Source organism: Catharus ustulatus, chromosome 6 (assembly GCF_009819885.2).
Source record: "Catharus ustulatus isolate bCatUst1 chromosome 6, bCatUst1.pri.v2, whole genome shotgun sequence".
NCBI classification, from domain to species: Eukaryota; Metazoa; Chordata; class Aves; order Passeriformes; family Turdidae; genus Catharus; species Catharus ustulatus.
The window spans coordinates 58,324,951-58,345,112 of record NC_046226.1 but is presented as its reverse complement, the minus strand read 5'-3'; the positions used below and the strand labels follow the sequence as shown (position 1 = coordinate 58,345,112).

At 53.0% G+C, this 20,162-nt stretch overlaps 2 protein-coding genes across 2 annotated transcripts; both read left to right on the top strand.

Moving 5' to 3' along the window:
- Positions 1-9,235: 9,235 nt before the first annotated feature.
- On the top strand, positions 9,236-11,010 carry LOC122149404 (serine/threonine-protein kinase pim-1-like). Its single transcript, XM_042779402.1, has 4 exons — positions 9,236-9,273; positions 9,592-9,958; positions 10,364-10,540; positions 10,829-11,010. The coding sequence occupies exons 2-4, from the start codon at positions 9,613-9,615 to the stop codon at positions 10,930-10,932; spliced, it is 627 nt and encodes a 208-aa protein (XP_042635336.1). The 5' UTR covers positions 9,236-9,273; positions 9,592-9,612; the 3' UTR covers positions 10,933-11,010.
- A 3,285-nt stretch (positions 11,011-14,295) lies between these two features.
- Positions 14,296-16,955, top strand: LOC116997741 (serine/threonine-protein kinase pim-2-like). Its single transcript, XM_033062819.1, has 6 exons — positions 14,296-14,845; positions 14,975-15,196; positions 15,297-15,400; positions 15,514-15,564; positions 15,886-16,252; positions 16,495-16,955. The coding sequence occupies exons 1-6, from the start codon at positions 14,377-14,379 to the stop codon at positions 16,953-16,955; spliced, it is 1,674 nt and encodes a 557-aa protein (XP_032918710.1). The 5' UTR covers positions 14,296-14,376.
- Positions 16,956-20,162: the final 3,207 nt, after the last annotated feature.

Genomic DNA, 20,162 nt, shown 5'->3' with positions numbered 1-20,162 from the left:
GAAGGTGGCATTTCGAGACCCTGAAGGCCAGATAGGTTGTGCCTGAAGGACTTCCAGGGAAAGAAGGAATTGGAGATCAGTATTGAACTACATTGGTGAGTCAGATCCAGCACACAGACATAAGAAAGACATCCATATATTGCCAAATTTACTTGTAAATTTGTACTACTCATTTAAGTAAAGTTATATGAATATATGTGTGAGCAGTCTTTTCTGTTCTTTTCTCTGAAGTGGTCAACTTCTAACAATTTTGTTTTCTTAGGTAAATGTTTGAATAAACAAATGTCTCCTGCAGAACCTAATTCTGTCCACAAAAGCATATATTTTTCAAATTCAATAGGAATTAATTTTTTAGAGCTTCTGGTTGCACAGACCATTGGAATTCTTGGCCCCTATTCTCTTAAATAGACCCAGTTGGGCAAATGTGGAGAAGCAATCGTGCATGGATACCCAATCAGATTTTTTAGTGTAATCACCAGGATATGCTTAACAAAAGTACCAGAAACCTGTAAAAGAGTTACAGCTATTCCTGGTAGCAACAGTAAAACTTCAAAAAACCTTTAGTCTACCCTTGTCCAGTAATTTCATCTTCTCTTTTTCCTTTGTGTATATTTCTCAGGCAAAATGCTAACAGTAAAATCATTCCAGACATGTGTCTTCTATTAACTTGCTGAACTCAAGAAACTTACAACACTCCATTAGAATGATTTCCTCTCTCCCTAACATGCCTTGCCACAAATCATAGAGCAACTTTAAACATTACTTGTTTATTCCTGAAAATACCGTAGTATTGAAAAAAACACTGAAAATCCCTTCCAGAAAGAGAAGTTTAATTCTGAGCTGTGGCTCAGAGGCATTGCAAGCTTCTGCTCTAAATTATCTTAGATGAATTTGATAGCCTGGGGTTGTGTTAGCAGAGATTGATTGAAACATTAGTTGGGTTTAATCCTGCTGCTTGGGAAAAAAGAATATAAATTGCAAGCAGAATGGTAGCCCTGAATTAGATGATCAATACATAAGCTCTCCCAGAAATCTGAGGTATTACGTTTCACATTAAATTATTTAATAGAATCTGTGCCAAAATTAATGTGATCCATATAAGAAGGGAATGAATAATGTTTTTATGAAATTTTATTTGTGTAAGTTTAAGTTCATTTTTCAAAACCATGATCATACTTGCCGTTTTTATATGGCTCCTTGAAAGTATTTCCCCAGAATGAATCCCATGAATTTTCTTTTGTGTGAATGGAATTGAGCCTTCTAGTTAAAAAATGATGAACAGTAATTAAGACATAAATTATTTAAAGGTCTTGTAGTTTAGGCAGACATAAAACCTGGCAGGCAATTAAATTCATGGTAAACTCTAGGGGATACTGGTAGAAACAGGTGGAAGCAAGTATTTTATGATATCTTAGGACAAGCTTAGGGCTCAGGAGATGGTGACATGGGGATGAAAACTGGCATTTTTCAGTCTAATGCTGGCTTAACAAGATGTATAGGAAACCTTATTACACTGGTGTGAATGTCCCCTGTGGGCCAGAGTGAGTCTAATGCTCCACATTTAGAACTCCAGATGGGAACAGCCAGACCTGCTTCCATCCCTTTATATGCATAAATATCTGCAGTGTGCATAGGCTTTGGAGACCAGTTTCACAGCTACTGTGAAACCAAGCGGGGCAGAGAGCATTCTGACAAATGAGCAAAGCTTGCCAGCATCAAGAAATTTAGAGGAGGGGATGTACCTACTCTGCCCACATAAAAGCAGGAAAATTAGGATAAATAAATATTGTCAAAATCTCTCTGCCTAATTAAAAAAACCCTAATTTTAAAATTTTCGACTACAAAAATGTTGCTTAATATTTATTTGCCTTTTAATTTTAGAATTGGCTACTATTTATAGTTTTGTAAAAAATTATTTTTGTTTTTCTTTTAAAGAAATGTGTTACCATCATGTTGAACCACAAATCTCTTTTTTTTAGCTGTATGAATATGCAATGTGTACAAATTCATACATTTTTATTCTCCTTATATATGTTTAATGTTTGTAGTAAGTAGCATGAAATCATAGGTGTGGTCAAACAAGTTAATAAATGTGTATGTTTTTAGTACTTTCTTTGCACATTGAGGCAAAAGTTTCCTTAGGTTGCCTGCCTTTATTTGTGTTAGCAAGATGAAGTTGTGCAAGGACTGACTACAAGACCACCATGAGGCTATACAATGATTGTCTTCAGATTGCTGAGTCTGTCTTGTTATTTTAATATATTTCAAGATATCATCACTTAGTGGGTTTGTTTGTTTGTCTGTTTTTCTGAACCTGGTCCTGGCAAACAACAAACAACCATCTAATATAACGTAACACGGATCTTACAACTACCTCATGTGACAGTACTTTTGAAAGCATTATCAAGACTCTATGTGATGTGTTACTGCCTTAATGGTCTTTTTTTTCTCATCCTCCCTGGAGAGTGGAAATTGCAGCCCAACAAAACAGGCTTTTAATGACTTCTTAGCATACCAGTCCAGTGAGGCTGTAGACCAAAGAAGGTTGTTCTTTTCTGAGCAGGTGGAACACTATGAATGCTACACAGAAGACAGAAAATTCGGCCTTTAGAAAAATGATGCATCTGTGTATAACTCTAATTCATTAACAAATAATGAACTTTCTCACTGCAAAAACGTTTTACTAGTCCTTACTGCATATCAGACATCCAGGAGGCAGATGTGATAATACATCACAGGCTCTGTACTCAGCTCTGTGAACACCCAAACTGAATGAAGTTCAGTTCTAATCTCAGGGTCACTAAGAGGTGGAACCCTAATGTGAATAGCATGGCCTGAGCACCTTGGGAAACTGCAAGAGGCAGCACTGAGTTGAACACCTTCATTTGAACTGTCAGCATTTTAGTGAAGGTGGAACCATGCTTAGCAGTTTTACTGAAGAACAAGCCTCCTAATTCAGACAGTTCTGTGAGAATCTCAAACCTCTGTTGAAAATAAAATACCAATTACAAGTCCTCATACATCTAGAAGAAAGCTGAACAGCATAATGTAATGACATCATTATGGACCAGAAAGTTAAAAGTGAAAAGCCTCAGCAAAGGCAAACAGCTGATTGAACTAATATTTGAATCGCAATTTAAAAATTTTTTTTCCTGTAAGCACTCAATTTTTGAGGCTTGACTAATGCTTTGTCAATGTTAAAGATTAAAATGCTCAAACATCGCACTAATAAAATAAAACCATACTTAATTTGGGGAGGGTTCTCAAAAGTAGTAACCCCTCACTTAGCAGAACTTCCCTGGTTCATTTCCAGAAGGCCTCTACATCTTTGGAGCCAAAGGTAAACTTGGCCTGTGTGAAAACTTTTCTGTGTTGCACAGAATATAACACTACTATACATCTCATTAAAGTATGCTATAGCCCAAAAAAATTTGCAATAGTTTTTTTTAAGTTTTGAGGTACTAAATAATGCTAAAACCAATGAGGACATGTAGAAGAGCAGATTTAGGCACTATGCTATGCAGTGTACACATTGAATTGCACAATTTCATGATGCAAAATAATACTGTAAGCTATTGGGGCACTGTTTCCTGTTTATAATCCACATCTGATTTCTGTACTGCAGAAACAGACTTAAAAGCTCCAGAAACCCCTAAAGAATTTATTATTTTTAAGTCTTTGGAGGGTCTGTGATATTTAAATCCAGCCATATTTCTTTAACTAAATCTGGTTGTGTGTAACTGTTAGTAATAATGAACTATTTTAAATATCTAAAAAAAGCTTTTAGCATGCATTATAGCTTAGCACACCAGGCATAACACACAGCTGAGCAAAAGTAGTTCCACCACTCATGAAAGCAGTCCCATATATGACAGGAATTTGACTAAATTATAAAGTCAGTAGGCTTACCAGAACTTTTATTTTTTTGCCGTAAAATGAAAGTATGGCTAAATACACAGATAAATAATGATAGCATTGTTGGGGAAACAATTTCCTTTTCAGCTTTTTATAAATTATCATAAATCTCAAGATACAGTTTTCAGAGTTACACAGGGTATTTGACTGTTTCCTTTTTATTTAAGTTGCAAATGAACATATAAATGCCAAAGGCCTGGATTTTTAAAGCACCTTGGGGGACTGCTAATCTTATTCATGATTCTTCTTCCCATTTAGGGAAGAAAATATTTGAGGTAGGCATACTAGCAGCGGTATGCAGAAATATCACAATCTTGAAAGTATTTTTCTCTCTGTAAGACAGAAAAAAACATCATAAAAGTAGATACTAATGAAAAAAACCCTAATTTATAAATTAAATGGTGGTTATTTCATTGCCAAAGTTACTACAGCCTGGAACTGTGATTAGGATCCCCACCACACTAAGTATTGTACATACAGTGTAAAATAAATCATATCCCAAAGAAAGCATAAAATCCACACAGAAATGAAAGATTAATAAAAGCCTTGCTATGATAAGCTCACATATGGGAGACTGAATGATCTGCTGGAGATGTTCCTAAAGCACCACATATTAAAAATACTTATTATTGCTTTGTCCTTTGTACCAAGATTTATTTCATTTAGCAATTTAAGTGCCATGTAAAAAAAAAATATTTCAAAAATAATGAGCCTTTTTATTTCTATTTAATAGGAATCTAATAACTTTGACTTCTACATACAACAGAAAGCCACTCTATATTCAGTTCACTTAGAGATTGCAGTGACAAGGGGATCTTGGGTCTTGTAATGCCAGCTTAGCAGATCCTAACTTGTTTGCTTTCCCAGTTTGTGGAAATCACAAAGTCTTCTCAGACTGGCACAATATAAAAAAAAAGTTAGGCTCAGTGACAATATGTGATGCAAAGGCAGAAGTACTGACCAAGGAACTGTAAAACGCCAAGAGGAAATCATTATAAGAAAGAAAGAGCTTGAACTCATCTCCTTTCTGGGAATTAAAAAGTTGACACTGATCAATTACTTCTCTCAGTCCAGTCCCAAACTCTCCATGGGAATCAAGTATTTCAATTTTTTTCCCCTAACTTGAGACCAATCATCTTTCAGAACAGAGCAGAAGCAGGTGCTCCAAAATTTATATAACAACTCAGTAGTACAAGGATTAATGTGGGCTATAGATTTCACTTCCTTCCTTCCTTCCTTCCTTCCTTCCTTCCTTCCTTCCTTCCTTCCTTCCTTCCTTCCTTCCTTCCTTCCTTCCTTCCTTCCTTCCTTCCTTCCTTCCTTCCTTCATTCCTTCCTTCCTTCCTTCCTTCCTTCCTTCCTTCCTTCCTTCCTTCCTTCCTTCCTTCCTTCCTTCCTTCCTTCCTTCCTTCCTTCCTTCCTTCCTTCCTTCCTTCCTTCCTTTGCAGGCCTCACAGCTCATGCCTTACCCTCCTTCCTCCCCTGGACACCTCCTCACTGTTAAGGGGGGAGCTCCCCCCCAGCCCAGGACTCACCTGCTCAGCCCCCACCAGAGCCAGGCCATTGCCTGAGCCCCACGTGCCCTGAGCCAAGTGGGGATTGGCAGCCGTCCCGGCCACAGTGACAACAAATCCGTCGAGGTTCTCACCTCTGACAAGAGGAAAAGGGCCAGCAAAACCTCAGCTCGGGCCATGAGGAGAGAAGGCTTCAGGCTGCAAGGTCCCTGGGGAAAATGTATTGGAAGGTGCTGGGCTCCATCAGTGCTGGTCACTTTTCAAACATCACCTCCTGAGGGCACACGAGCCTGCCATTCCTACATGTCACAAGCCAAGCAGGTGAGGCACAAGGTTGCCTTGCCTAAACAGGCAACTTCTCTGGGAAAAAGCATGGAAAAGGAAGCTATGTGCCCTGTGGAATCCAGGTCAGGAGAAGAACACACAGATGCTTCTTGCCACTTGCTGCTGTGGGGGAAAAACTGGTGTGGTGAAAGCTCAACTGGAGATGCAGGCGACCAGAAATAAAAAGAGGGGGGGAACAATCAAAAGAGTGTTTTAAAACATGTTGATGGGAAAAAACATTGTAGAAAGACCATCATCCCCTTGCAGGATGTGGATGGTCACTCAACAAACAGGGACAGACACAGTACAGGTGTTTCATGCGTTCTTTGCCTTGCCATCTCAACACTCATCCCTCCCTTTGATGCCTTCAGTTTTAGCTTTCATACTTTTCAAGTTCTGTACTGCCTTTGTGTGCAACTCTGAACATCATCTAAAGCTCTCGTTGCAGTTTTGTTAGACAAAGCAGTCCTTTTCCAGCCTGAGAACCAAGGACACCCTTGCAGCTTCTGGCCCAAAAGTGTAAACAGCGGCGAAGGGAAGAAAGCAATCTGGGAGGAGGGAACTTCATAAGCTGAAGCTGTGTTTGGACAATTAACCCCGAGAATGGCAATGGACCTAAACTTCAAAAGTGTGAAAACCTGTGATGGGTCGTCCATCTTGCGTCCATCTTGGCTAGAGCCACAGCCAGGCTCTTGTGCTGGCCAAGGTGTATCCTTTGAAGGCCTTTGAATAAACACGAACTTGATTCCTTGAACACTGTCCAGCTCCTGTTGCAGGCAGCCTCTCCGAGGCTCCACCTTCCCAGTGGAAAACATTGCACTCTACCAAGGGACACTGCAAGGCCCTTGAAGAGAGCAAGCCCTGCTCAGCAGAAAGCAAAGCAACCCCTATGTTTGATGCACAGCATTCCCACGCAAACGCAACACGTGCCAGCTCTTGGGAAGAAAGAAACCTTCTGGCAGAGAAAACCAGAGCAGTGGGGGCACCGTGAGCGCTCCTTAGCAAAGCCTGATGTATTTAGAGCAGAGGCACTGCAGAGGTCAGTGAGCCGCTAGCAAAATTCTCTGCCTGCCCTCGACAGCCAGCTCAGGAGAGCTCCCCAGAGACAGAGAAACTTCAACTCCCTTTGTCTCTGGAGGATCTGCTCAGGCACAGAGTGCTGGGGTGTTTCCAGTTGGGAACGCTGCAGCATCCTGGGAGCCCTGGGCTCGGCACTGCTGGCAGCAGCGCTCCTCCTGATATGCCACTTGCTCCAGGGAACGATTCATTGCCAACGGCCTTGTCGCATTTTGGGGCTACGCGAGCGGCGTGAGGAATGCAACAATAAGTTCCTTCGTGTAATGGAGAGGGAAAAAGCCCTTTATTGAAAGAAAATCTGCACATTTTATACAATGGTTCATGGAGCCAGGATAGACATGATCTGATTGGTTCGAGGAAGGCAACACCTCTTGAAAACATGCTTTTACGAAAAACATCACGTCTCCAGCAGGTGTTTAGTCACTGTTATCCTTTCTTGTCCTTGAGAATCCTGAGAACAGGCTGCTTTATGGATTCCCAGCAGTATCCTAAAGGACACGGGCTGAGCTCCCAGTCTTATTTCCAGGCTCCTTGCTTCCAGGCTTTCTCTGGCCACGTGCATCTTCAGCCATGAGCCGGTTCCGCTGATCCCTGAGGCAGGGCGGGGCTGTGACGGCACAAAGGGGCTGAACGCTGGCGGGAGCCGGGGCTGTGATGTCCTGGCCGCAGCACTGTGACATCACCGCGCTGCCGCTATAAAAGCCGGGCCAGCAGCCGCAGCTGCCAGTGCAGTCGCGATGGGACGTGCCGGAGCCATGAGTGACGGTGTCGTCCCAATGATTGCGCTTGTCCTGCTGCTGGCCACCGTGGCTGTCTGCTGGGCCCTTGGCCACTGGCAACCATGGAGGCGGTAGACACGGACGCCGAAGCGCATCAAGCGCCCCCCAGTCTGGCCCAGAGGCTCACGGAGGAAGCCAGGAGCCCCTGTGGCTCCCGGGTCCTCCAGGCCTCGGGCCAGCCCCTCGCAAGCGGCCACGTGCTCCCTGCGAACCCCCTGGGCAGCCCCTGCAGCTGCGGCCCCTTGGTGGCCGTGGCCCAGGAGCTGCAGGATCTGATGCTGCTGCTCTGGGATCGCAATGGGGCACGTGCGCCGCTCTACTCTGGGATGTGGCAGGCCTTGTGGAGGGAACTGGAAGAGCTGGTAAAGCGAGGCCACCTGGCCCGCTGTGGCTCATCCGGCCCCTCAGGAAGCCCCCATCCCTTTGAGAGGCCTCAGTCCACGCCTGCGAGAGCCTCAGCCCTTGCAAGGATGGCACAGCAGCGGAGAGCCGCCATCCATGCAGGGGCCTCAGGCTGTCAGAGACCCTCCATCCTGCCAGCAGCCTCTGCTATCTCTGACAGCCTCCATCCCCCGCAGAGGCGCAGGGAGACCTGTCAGCCGGCGGAAGGTGCAGAGCCCGTGGACAGGTCTCCCAGCTCCCTTGGACTCACGGGCGCAACCCTGACTGTTGACGTGGCCAGGGAAGGCCCAGAAGTCCAAATGGGAGCCCAGCCCGAGCCAGGGGAGCCTTCTCAGGAGAAGCTGGCGGAGCAGCAAGCATGCTGGAGCCGGCAGTTGCCGGCCCACAGCTGCCAGGACTGCTGTGCCGGTTGTGGCAGCTGGCAACAGCCCAAGCCTGGAGGTGGAGATGACCCTCGAGACACCAAGGGGGTTCCTCCATCTGCAGGAAGCTGGCCCAAGAGAGCCCTCGACCACCACAAAGGGCTCTCGAATAGCAGGTGAGATCTGCCCAGGAGCTGTCTGAGGCTCCCCCGGGGCTCTTGAGGGCCATTCCCAGGCCAGGCCAGGGCCCCTGAGAGCAGCCTGGTCTCTCTCGGCTGCTTCAAAAACCCCTGTCTGCTTTACAGCTGCTCCTGGGATCCCCCTGGGCGAAGCCTCGGGCTGTAGCCCCGGCCGTCCTCAGCAGCAGAGGGCAGACCACGAGGCCGGGGACAGCGACTGGTGCCGTCCTGCTCCGCTGCTCAGCGGCTCCTGCAGCCATCTCTGGTGCCTGCCCTGCCCCAGCTGTGCCGCTGGCCAGCCCGAACGACTAACAGGCAGGCAGCCACTGCCCGGCACGCAGCAGGAAGCAGGTGAGAGCAAGGTGGCCCGCGGCGGCTCGGCCCGCCTGACTGGCGGGCACTTGGGAGGGGGGGCCCTGGACGCAAGGCTGATGGCTGGCTCTTGGCTGCAGGGCAAAAGAAGCAGCTGCAGGAGCTGTACCAGCTGGGCCCGCAGCTGGGCAGCGGCGGCTTCGGCACCGTTTTCTCGGGCACTGCGCCTCTCCGATGGGAGCCCGGTGAGTGGCCGCGACGGCCGGGCGTGGCAGGAGGGGCAGGGGCGTGACAGGGGCAGGGAGGGGCAAGGAGGGGCAGGGCTTGAGCTCAACCCCCCTCTCTCAATGGCTTGCAGGTGGCCATCAAACGCGTGGCCCGGGAGAGCGTCCTGCAGTGGGACGAGCTGGTGCGTGAGCGGGGCCAGCAGGACAGAGCGGGCCGGGGCGGGCAGGGATAAGGCCAAAGCTTTGGCAGTGGCAGGCGGGGGATGGCGGGGGGAGCGGGCATGGGCTCAGCGTGCCAGCTGGGCCATTGGGCCTGGCGATGCCAGAGACCGGTGGTGGGGCCGGGCAGGGGGCACCTCCCAGGCATCCCCTGGGGCTTGGCAGGTAACCCAAGCAACAGCGGGGCTACCCGGGGGCAGGCACTGGGCCGTTCCAGGCAGGGGGCAGCGCAGCCACAGGGCAGCATCAGATCTGCTGGAGGCATTGTCTCCTCCTCACAGCCGGACGGCACCCGTGTTCCAATGGAAATCGTGCTGATGGAGAAGGTGGGCTCTGGCTGCCACTACATCATCCAGCTCCTCGACTGGTTTGAGCTGCCTGACAGCTTCGTGCTGGTCATGGAGCGTCCAGTGGCATCACAGGATCTCCTGCAGTTCCTGCTGGAGCAGGAGCTCCTGTGCGAGGAGATGGCGCGCTGGCTTTTCTGCCAGGTGCTGGAGGCCGTGCGGCACTGCACCGCCTGCGGCGTCCTGCACCGTGACATCAAGCCCGAGAACCTCCTCGTGGACCCGGAGAGTGGCGACCTGAAACTCATTGATTTCGGTTGCGGCACCTTCCTCCAAGAGCGACCCTTCACACGATTTGCCGGTGAGCTCAGAGCCTGGGCCCTGCTCCCAGTGCCAGGCACTGCACGGCCCCATTCTCTCCTAGGCAGCGGGGCACGACCTTCAGCCGGCTGCCAGCTGCTGTGCGTTTGGCACAGGGCAGATGCCGTGCCCAGAGCCGGCAGCCGGCCCTGCCCAGACAGAGGGGGCTGCAAAAGCCGGGCCCCGGCCCCTGGGCTTGCCTGGCCCGCAAGGCTGTGGGCTGCTCCGCTGGCCTCCTTTTCCTTGCAGAATGGTTTCTTGGCTTTGGCCAGTTGTCTGCGGGACGTGGGGTGGCCTGCGGGGGAAGTCGGGGCCACCGGCACGGGCCTTGCCTCAGCCAGAAGGCTGGCACGAGGCTCTGCAAGGCAGCGGCCTGCGCCTGGACAGCACTGCCTGTCTCCCCTAGGAACGCACGCGTACAGCCCACCCGAGTGGATCGTCCTTGGCTGCTACCACGGCCATTCGGCAACCATCTGGTCCCTGGGCGTGCTGCTGTACGTCATGGTCTGCGGGAGTCTCCCCTTCTGGGACGACCGCGACATCGTGTCGGGGCAGCTCTTCTTCGAGCACCAGGTCTCTCCAGGTTGGTATCCAGCCTCAAGAAGGCAGGCTGCGGCAGATGGCAGCGTGCAGCCCGGCCTGGCTCTCACGCAGCTCGGCGGGACGTCCATGTGCCCTCAAGGGCCGGCCGCAGGAGGCAACCCATGCCGACGGGCTCAGTGCGGCACGCGTGGCTGAAGGAGGTGGCCGTGTCCCGCTCTGCCGCTCTCCCCCTCTCACGGGGCACAGCGGCTTGGGTCCCACGGGCGCTGGGGGCAGCTGGGCAGGAGCTTTCTGCCACTGACCAGCGCTTTCTGCCTTCTCTCCCTAGAGTGCAAACATCTGATCCGCTGGTGTTTGGCCAAGCACCCCGCGGACAGGCCAGAGCTGGAAGAGATCTTCTGCCACCCTTGGGTGCGGGGCAGGCGTTTCTGATGCCTTGCCAGAACCTGTGCAGCACCCAGTTACCACGTCCCACGCAGGACCCCAAAAATAAAACAAGCACAAACCCATTCTGGGCTGTCAAGTCTGGTTCTTGTCAGCAGCTTCAGCTAAAGAAAGCTCCTGGACAAAGGGGGAATCCCAGGGCTGCCTTCAATCTTCTTCAAGCTTCCCACGCCTTTCCTTCAGCATGGGAACTTTGTATCTTCCAGCACAGGCCGAGGGGTAGCAGGGTCTTGAACAAGCCAAGAAATGCAACAGTGAAACAATCGCTGTCCTTTCAAGCTGATGTGGCCACTCCCTGTCTCCTGAAGTGAAACAAGAGAGGCCTCTGGCTGCATTCCCAGGGACAGCAGTTGCCAGGGGCAGAGGCATTTGCTCTGCTAGCAAAGCTGGGAGAAGAACCAGAAGCAACAAAAGGTCATTTCATGTTGAGCCCTGATGACTCCTTCCTTCCTTCCTTCCTTCCTTCCTTCCTTCCTTCCTTCCTTCCTTCCTTCCTTCCTTCCTTCCTTCCTTCCTTCCTTCCTTCCTTCCTTCCTTCCTTCCTTCCTTCCTTCCTTCCTTCCTTCCTTCCTTCCTTCCTTCCTTCCTTCCTTCCTTCCTTCCTTCCTTCCTTCCTTCCTTCCTTCCTTCCTTCCTTCCTTCCTTCCTCTCTTTCCTTCCTTCCTCTCTTTCCTTCTTTGCAGGCTTCTTGGCTCGTGGCAGGCCTTTCTTCCTCCCCTGGGAGCCTCCTCACAGTAAGGGGGAAGCCCCCCCACCCAGCCCAGGACTCACCAGCTCAGCCCCCCGCAAGAGGCAGGCCGCTGCCTGAGCCCCACGTGCCCTGAGCCAAGTGGGGATTGGCGACCGTCCTGGCCACAGCAACAACAAATCCATCGAGGTTCACACCTCTGACAAGAGGAAAAGGGCCAGCAGAACCTCAGCTTGGGCCGTGAGGAGAGCTGACTTCAGGCTGCAAGGTCCCCGGGGAAAATGTTTTGCAAGGTGCTGGGCTCCATCAGTGCTGCTCTCTTTTGAAACATCACCTCCTAAGGGCACACGAGCCGGCCATTTCCGACATGTCGGAAGCCCAGCAGGCGAGGCAGAAGGCTGCCTTGCCTGAACAGGCAACTTCTCTGGGAAAAAGCATGGACAAGGAAGCTGTGTGCCCTGTGCAATCCAGGTCAGGAGAAGAATACACAGATGCTTCTTGCCACTGTGGGGGGAAAGCTGGTGTGGTGAAAGCTCAACTGGAGATGCAGGTGGCCAGAAATAAAAAGAGGGGGGGGAACAACCAAAAGGATATTTTAAAACACGTTGATGGGAAAAAACGTTGTAGAAAGACCATCACCCCCTTGCAGGATGTGGATGGCCACTTGACCAACAGGGACAGAGACACGGTACAGGTGTTTCACAAATTCTTTGCCTTTGTTTCATGCCTTCTTTGCCTCCGTCTTCAACACTCATCCATCCCTCCCTTTGATGCCTTCAGTTTTAGCTTTCACATTTTTCAAGTTCTGTACTGCCTTTGTGTGTAGCTCTGAACTTCACCTAAAGCTCTCGTCACAGTTTTGTTAGACAAAACAGTCCTTTTCCAGCCTGAGAACCAAGGACACCCTTGCAGCTTCTGGCCCAAAAGTGTAAACAGTGGCCGAGGGAAGAAAGCAATCTGGGAGGAGGGAACTTCATAAGCTGAAGCTGCAATTGGACAATTAACCCCAAGAATGGCAATAGACCTAAACTTCAAAAGTGTGAAAACCTGTGATGGGTCATCCATCTTGCATCCATCTTGGTTAGAGCCACAGCCAGGCTCTTGTGCTGGCCAAGGTGTATCCTTTGAAGGCCTTTGAATAAACACCGACTTGATTCCTTGAACAATGTCCAGCCTCTGTTGCAGGCAGCCTCTCCGAGGCACCACCTTCCCAGTGGGAAACATTGCATTGTACCAAGGGACACTGCAAGGCCCTTGAAGAGAGCAAGCCCTGCTCAGCAGAAAGCAAAGCAACCCCTATGTTTGATCCACAGCATTCCCACGCAAACGCAACACGTGCCAGCTCTTGGGAAGAAAGAAACCTTCTGGCAGACAAAACCAGAGCAGTGGAGGCACCGTGAGTGCTCCTTAGCGAAGTCTGATGTATTTAGAGCAGAGGCACTGCAGAGGTCAGTGAACCGCTAACAAAAATCTCTCCCTGCCCTCGACAGCCAGCTCAGGAGAGCTCCCAAGAGACAGAGAAACTTCAATTCCCTTTGTCTCTGCAGGATCTGCTCAGGCACAGAGTGCTGGGGTGTTTCCAGTTGGGAACGCTGCAGTGTCCTGGGAGCCGTGGGCTTGACACTGCTGGCAGCAGCACTCCTCCTGGTAAGCCACTTGCTCCAGGGAACGATTCATTGCCAACGGGCTTGTTGCATTTTGGGGCTACGCGAGTGGCGTGAGGAACACAACAATAAGTTCCTTTGTGTAATGGAGAAGGAAAAAGCCCTTTCTTGAAAGAAACACTGCACTTTTTATACAATGGTTCATGGAGCGAGGATAGACATGATCTGATTGGTTTGAGGAAGGCAACACCTCTTGAAAATGTGCTTTTATGGAAAACATCATGTCTCCAGCAGGTGTTTAATGACTGTTATCCTTTCTTGTCCTTGAGAATCCTGAGAACAGGCTGCTTTCTTGATTCCCAGCAGTATCCTAAATGACACGGGCTGAGCTCCCGTTCTTACTTCCAGGCTCCTTGCTTCCACGCTTTCTCTGGCCACGTGCATCTTCAGCCATGAGCCGGTTCCGCTGATCCCTGAGGCGGGGCGGGGCGGCTGTGACGGCACAAAGGGGCTGAGCGCTGGCGTGAGGCGGGGCTGTGATGTCCTGGCCGCAGCACTGTGACATCACCGCACTGCCGCTATAGAAGCCAGGCCAGCAGCCACAGCTGCCAGTGCAGTCGAGATGGGACGTGCCGGAGCCATGAGTGACGGTGATCGTGCCAATGATTGCGCTTGTCCTGCTGCTGGCCACCGTGGCTTGTCTGCTGGGCCCTTGGCCACTGGCAACCACGTGGAGGTGGCAGACACGGAGACGGAAAGCGCATCAAGCGCCCCGCGGTCATGGCCCAGAGGCTCCCGGAGGAAGCCAGGAGCCCCGTGTGGCTCCCGGGTCCTCCAGGCCTCGGGCCAGCCCTCGCAAGCGGCCACGTGCTCCTGCGAGACCCCCTGGGCAGCCCCTGCAGCTGCGGCCCCTTGGTGGCCGTGGCCCAGGAGCTGCAGGATCTGATGCTGCTGCTCATGGGATCGCAATGGGGCACGTGCGCCGCTCTACTCTGGGATGTGGCAGGCCTTGTGGAGGGAACTGGAAGAGCTGGTAAGCGAGGCCACCTGGCCCGCTGTGGCTCATCCGGCCCCTCAGGAAGCCCCCATCCCTTTGAGAGGCCTCAGTCCACGCCTGCGAGAGCCTCAGCCCTTGCAAGGATGGCACAGCAGCGGAGAGCCGCCATCCATGCAGGGGCCTCAGGCTGTCAGAGACCCTCCATCCTGCCAGCAGCCTCTGCTATCTCTGACAGCCTCCATCCCCCGCAGAGGCGCAGGGAGACCTGTCAGCCGGCGGAAGGTGCAGAGCCCGTGGACAGGTCTCCCAGCTCCCTTGGACTCACGGGCGCAACCCTGACTGTTGACGTGGCCAGGGAAGGCCCAGAAGTCCAAATGGGAGCCCAGCCCGAGCGAGGGGAGCCTTCTCAGGAGAAGCTGGCGGAGCAGCAAGCATGCTGGAGCCGGCAGTTGCCGGCCCACAGCTGCCAGGACGCTGTGCCGGTTGTGGCAGCTGGCAACAGCCCAAGCCTGGAGGTGGAGATGACCCTCGAGACACCAAGGGGGTTCCTCCATCTGCAGGAAGCTGGCCCAAGAGAGCCCTCGACCACCACAAAGGGCTCTCGAATAGCAGGTGAGATCTGCCCAGGAGCTGTCTGAGGCTCCCCCGGGGCTCTTGAGGGCCATTCCCAGGCCAGGCCAGGGCCCCTGAGAGCAGCCTAGTCTCTCTCGGCTGCTTCAAAAACCCCTGTCTGCTTTGCAGCTGCTCCTGGGACCCCCCTGTGCAAAGCCTCGGGCTGTAGCCCCGGCCGTCCTCAACAGCGGAGTGCAGCCCACAACACCGGGGACAGCGATGGTGCCGCCCTGCTCCGCTGCTCATCGGCTCCTGCAGCCACCTCTGGGTGCTGCCCTGCCCCAGCTGTGCCACTGGCCAGCCCGACGGCTGCCAGGCGGCAGCCACTGCCCGGCGCGCAGCAGGAAGCAGGTGAGAGCAAGGTGGCCCGCGGCGGCTTGGCCCGCCTGACTGGCGGGCGCTTGGGAGGAGGGCCCTGGGCACAAGGCTGATGGCTGGCTCTTGGCTGCAGGGCAAAAGAAGCAGCTGCAGGAGCTGTACCAGCTGGGCCCGCAGCTGGGCAGCGGCGGCTTCGGCACCGTTTTCTCGGGCATGCGCCTCTCCGACGGGAGCCCGGTGAGTGGCCGCGACGGCCGGGCGTGGCAGGAGGGGCAGGGGCGTGACAGGGGCAGGGAGGGGCAAGGAGGGGCAGGGCTTGAGCTCAACCCCCCTCTCTCAATGGCTTGCAGGTGGCCATCAAACGCGTGGCCCGGGAGAGCGTCCTGCAGTGGGACGAGCTGGTGCGTGAGCGGGGCCAGCAGGACAGAGCGGGCCGGGGCGGGCAGGGATAAGGCCAAAGCTTTGGCAGTGGCAGGCGGGGGATGGCGGGGGGAGCGGGCATGGGCTCAGCGTGCCAGCTGGGCCATGGCGGGCCTGGCGATGGCAGAGACCGGTGGTGGGGCCGGGCAGGGGGCACCTCCCAGGCATCCCCTGGGGCTTGGCAGGTAACCCAAGCAACAGCGGGGCTACCCGGGGGCAGGCACTGGGCCGTTCCAGGCAGGGGGGCAGCGCAGCCACAGGGCAGCATCAGATCTGCTGGAGGCATTGTCTCCTCCTCACAGCCGGACGGCACCCGTGTTCCAATGGAAATCGTGCTGATGGAGAAGGTGGGCTCTGGCTGCCACTACATCATCCAGCTCCTCGACTGGTTTGAGCTGCCTGACAGCTTCGTGCTGGTCATGGAGCGTCCAGTGGCATCACAGGATCTCCTGCAGTTCCTGCTGGAGCAGGAGCTCCTGTGCGAGGAGATGGCGCGCTGGCTTTTCTGCCAGGTGCTGGAGGCCGTGCGGCACTGCACCGCCTGCGGCGTCCTGCACCGTGACATCAAGCCCGAGAACCTCCTCGTGGACCCGGAGAGTGGCGACCTGAAACTCATTGATTTCGGTTGCGGCACCTTCCTCCAAGAGCGACCCTTCACACGATTTGCCGGTGAGCTCAGAGCCTGGGCCCTGCTCCCAGTGCCAGGCACTGCACGGCCCCATTCTCTCCTAGGCAGCGGGGCGCAGCCTTCAGCCGGCTGCCAGTGCATTTGGCACAGGGCAGATGCCGTGCCCAGAGCCGGCTGCCGGCCCTGCCCACACAGAGGGGACTGCAAAAGCCGGGCTCCGGCGCCTGGGCTTGCCTGGCCTGCAAGGCCGTGGGCTGCTCCGCTGGCCTCCTTTGCCTTGCAGGATGGTTTCTTGGCTTTGGCCAGTTGTCTGGGGGACGTGGGGTGGCCTGCGGGAGAAGTCCAGGTCGCCGGCACAGCCCCTGCCTCAGCCAGGAGGCTGGCACCAGGCTCTGCAAGGCAGCGGCTGCGCCTGGACAGCACCGCCTGTCTCCCCTAGGAACACACGTGTACAGCCCACCCGAGTGGATCGCCTGTGGCTGCTACTACGGCCATTCGGCAACCATCTGGTCCCTGGGCGTGCTGCTGTACGTCATGGTCTGCGGGAACCTCCCCTTCTGCAAGGACCATGACATCGTGTCGGGGCAGCTCTTCTTCGGGCACCAGGTCTCTCCAGGTTGGTATCCAGCCTCAAGAAGGCAGGCTTCGGCAGATGGCAGCACACAGCCTGGCCTAGCCCTAACGCAGCTCGGCGGGACGTCCATGTGCCCTCAAGGGCTGGCCGCAGGAGGCAGCCCATGCTGACGGGCTCAGTGCGGCACGTGTGGCTGAAGGAGGTGGCCGTGTCCCGCTCTGCCGCTCTCCCCCTCTCACGGGGCACAGCGGCTTGGGTCCCACGGGCGCTGGGGGCAGCTGGGCAGGAGCTTTCTGCCACTGACCAGCGCTTTCTGCCTTCTCTCCCTAGAGTGCAAACATCTGATCCGCTGGTGTTTGGCCAAGCACCCCGCGGACAGGCCAGAGCTGGAAGAGATCTTCTGCCACCCTTGGGTGCGGGGCAGGCGTTTCTGATGCCTTGCCAGAACCTGTGCAGCACCCAGTTACCACGTCCCACGCAGGACCCCAAAAATAAAACAAGCACAAACCCATTCTGGGCTGTCAAGTCTGGTTCTTGTCAGCAGCTTCAGCTAAAGAAAGCTCCTGGACAAAGGGGGAATCCCAGGGCTGCCTTCAATCTTCTTCAAGCTTCCCACGCCTTTCCTTCAGCATGGTAACTTTGTGTCTTCCAGCACAGGCCGAGGGGTAGCAGGGCCTTAAACAAGCCAAGAAATGCAACAGTGAAACAAGCGCTGTCCTTTCAAGCTGATGTGCCCACGCCCTGTCTCCTGAAGTGAAACAAGAGAGGCCTCTGGCTGCATTCCAAGGGCCAGCAGTTGCCAGGGGCAGAGGCATTTGCTCTGCTAGCAAAGCTGGGAGAAGAACCAGAAGCAACAAAAGGTCATTTCATGTTGAGCCCTGATGACCTCTTCCTTCCTTCCTTCCTTCCTTCCTTCCTTCCTTCCTTCCTTCCTTCCTTCCTTCCTTCCTTCCTTCCTTCCTTCCTTCCTTCCTTCCTTCCTTCCTTCCTTCCTTCCTTCCTTCCTTCCTTCCTTCCTTCCTTCCTTCCTTCCTTCCTTCCTTCCTTCCTTCCTTCCTTCCTTCCTTCCTTCCTTCCTTCCTTCCTTCCTTCCTTCCTTCCTTCCTTCCTTCCTTCCTTCCTTCCTTCCTTCCTTTGCAGGCCTCACAGCTCATGCCTTACCCTCCTTCCTCCCCTGGGCACCTCCTCACAGTAAGGGGGGAGCTCCCCCACCCAGCCCAGGACTCACCAGCTCAGCCCCCACCAGAGCCAGGCCATTGCCTGAGCCCCACGTACCCTGAGCCAAGTGGGGATTGGCAGCCGTCCCGGCCACAGCGACAACAAATCCATCGAGGTTCACACCTCTGACAAGAGGAAAAGGGCCAGCAAAACCTCAGCTTGGGCCACGAGGAGAGAAGGCTTCAGGCTGCAAGGTCCCTGGGGAAAATGTGTTGGAAGGTGCTGGGCTCCATCAGTGCTGCTCTCTTTTGAAACATCACCTCCTGAGGGCACACGAGCCGGCCATTCCTACATGTCGCAAGCCAAGCAGGTGAGGCACAAGGCTGCCTTGCCTAAACAGGCAACTTCTCTGGGAAAAAGCATGGAAAAGGAAGCTGTGTGCCCTGTGGAATCCAGGTCAGGAGAAGAATACACAGATGCTTCTTGCCACTTGCCATTGTGAGGAGAAAGCTGCTATGGTGAAAGCTCAACTGGAGATGCAGGCGGCCAGAAATAAAAAGAGGGGGGGAACAATCAAAAGGGTGTTTTAAAACACGTTGATGGGAAAAAACGTTGTAGAAAGACCATCACTCCCTTGCAGGATGTGGATGGTCACTTGACAAACAGGGACAGAGACACGGTACGGGTGTTTCACGAATTCTTTGCCTTTGTTTCATGCCTTCTTTGCCTCTGTCTTCAACACTCATCCCTCCCTTTGATGCCTTCAGTTTTAGCTTTCATATTTTTCAAGTTCTGTACTGCCTTTGTGCGTAACTCTGAACTTCACCTAAAGCTCTCGTCACAGTTTTGTTAGACAAAACAGTCCTTTTCCAGCCTGAGAACCAAGGACACCCTTGCAGCTTCTGGCCCAAAAGTGTAAACAGTGGCCAAGGGAAGAAAGCAATCTGGGAGGAGGGAACTTCATAAGCTGAAGCTGTAGTTGGACAATTAACCCCGAGAATGGCAATAGACCTAAACTTCAAAAGTGTGAAAACCTGTGATGGGTCATCCATCTTGCAGTCCATCTTGGCTAGAGCCACAGGCCAGGCTCTTGTGCTGGCCAAGGTGTATCCTTTGAAGGCCTTTGAATAAACACCGACTTGATTCCTTGAACACTGTCCAGCCTCCTGTTGCAGGCAGCCTCTCCGAGGCATCCACCTTCCCAGTAGGAAACATTGCACTTGTACCAAGGGACACTGCAAGGCCCTTGAAGAGAGCAAGCCCTGCTCAGCAGAAAGCAAAGCAACCCCTATGTTTGATGCCACAGCATTCCCACGCAAACGCAACACGTGCCAGCTCTTGGGAAGAAAGAAACCTTCTGGCAGAGAAAACCAGAGCAGTGGAGGCACCGTGAGTGCTCCTTAGCGAAAGTCTGATGTATTTAGAGCAGAGGCACTGCAGAGGTCAGTGAACCGCTAGCAAAATTCTCTGCCCTGCCCTCGACAGCCAGCTCAGGAGAGCTCCCAAGAGACAGAGAAACTTCAACTTCCCTTTGTCTCTGGCAGGATCTGCTCAGGCACAGAGTGCTGGGGTGTTTCCAGTTGGGAACGCTGCAGCATGTCCTGGGAGCCGTGGGCTCGGACACTGCTGGCAGCAGCAGCTCCTCCTGATATACCACTTGCTCCAGGGAACGATTCATTGCCAACGGGCTTGTCGCATTTTGGGGCTACGCGAGTGGCGTGAGGAATGCAACAATAAGTTCCTTCGTGCAATAGAGAAAGAAAAAACCCTTTATTGAAAGAAACACTACATTTTTTATACAACAGTTCATGGGGCGAGGATAGACATGATCTGATTGGTTTGAGGAAGACAACACCTCTTGAAAATGTGCTTTTATGGAAAAACATCACTGTCTCCAGCAGGTGTTTAAGTCACTGTTATCCTTTCTTGTCCTTGAGAATCCTGAGAACAGGCTGCTTTATGGATTCCCAGCAGTATCCTAAAGGACACAGGCTGAGCTCCCAGTCTTATTTCCAGGCTCCTTGCTTCCAGGCTTTCTCTGGCCACGTGCATCTTCAGCCATGAGCCGGTTCCGCTGATCCCTGAGGCAGGGCGGGGCTGTGACGGCACAAAGGGGCTGAACGCTGGAATGAGCCGGGGCTGTGATGTCCTGGCCGCAGCACTGTGACATCACCGCGCTGCCGCTGTAAAACCCGGGCCAGCAGCCACAGCCGCCAGTG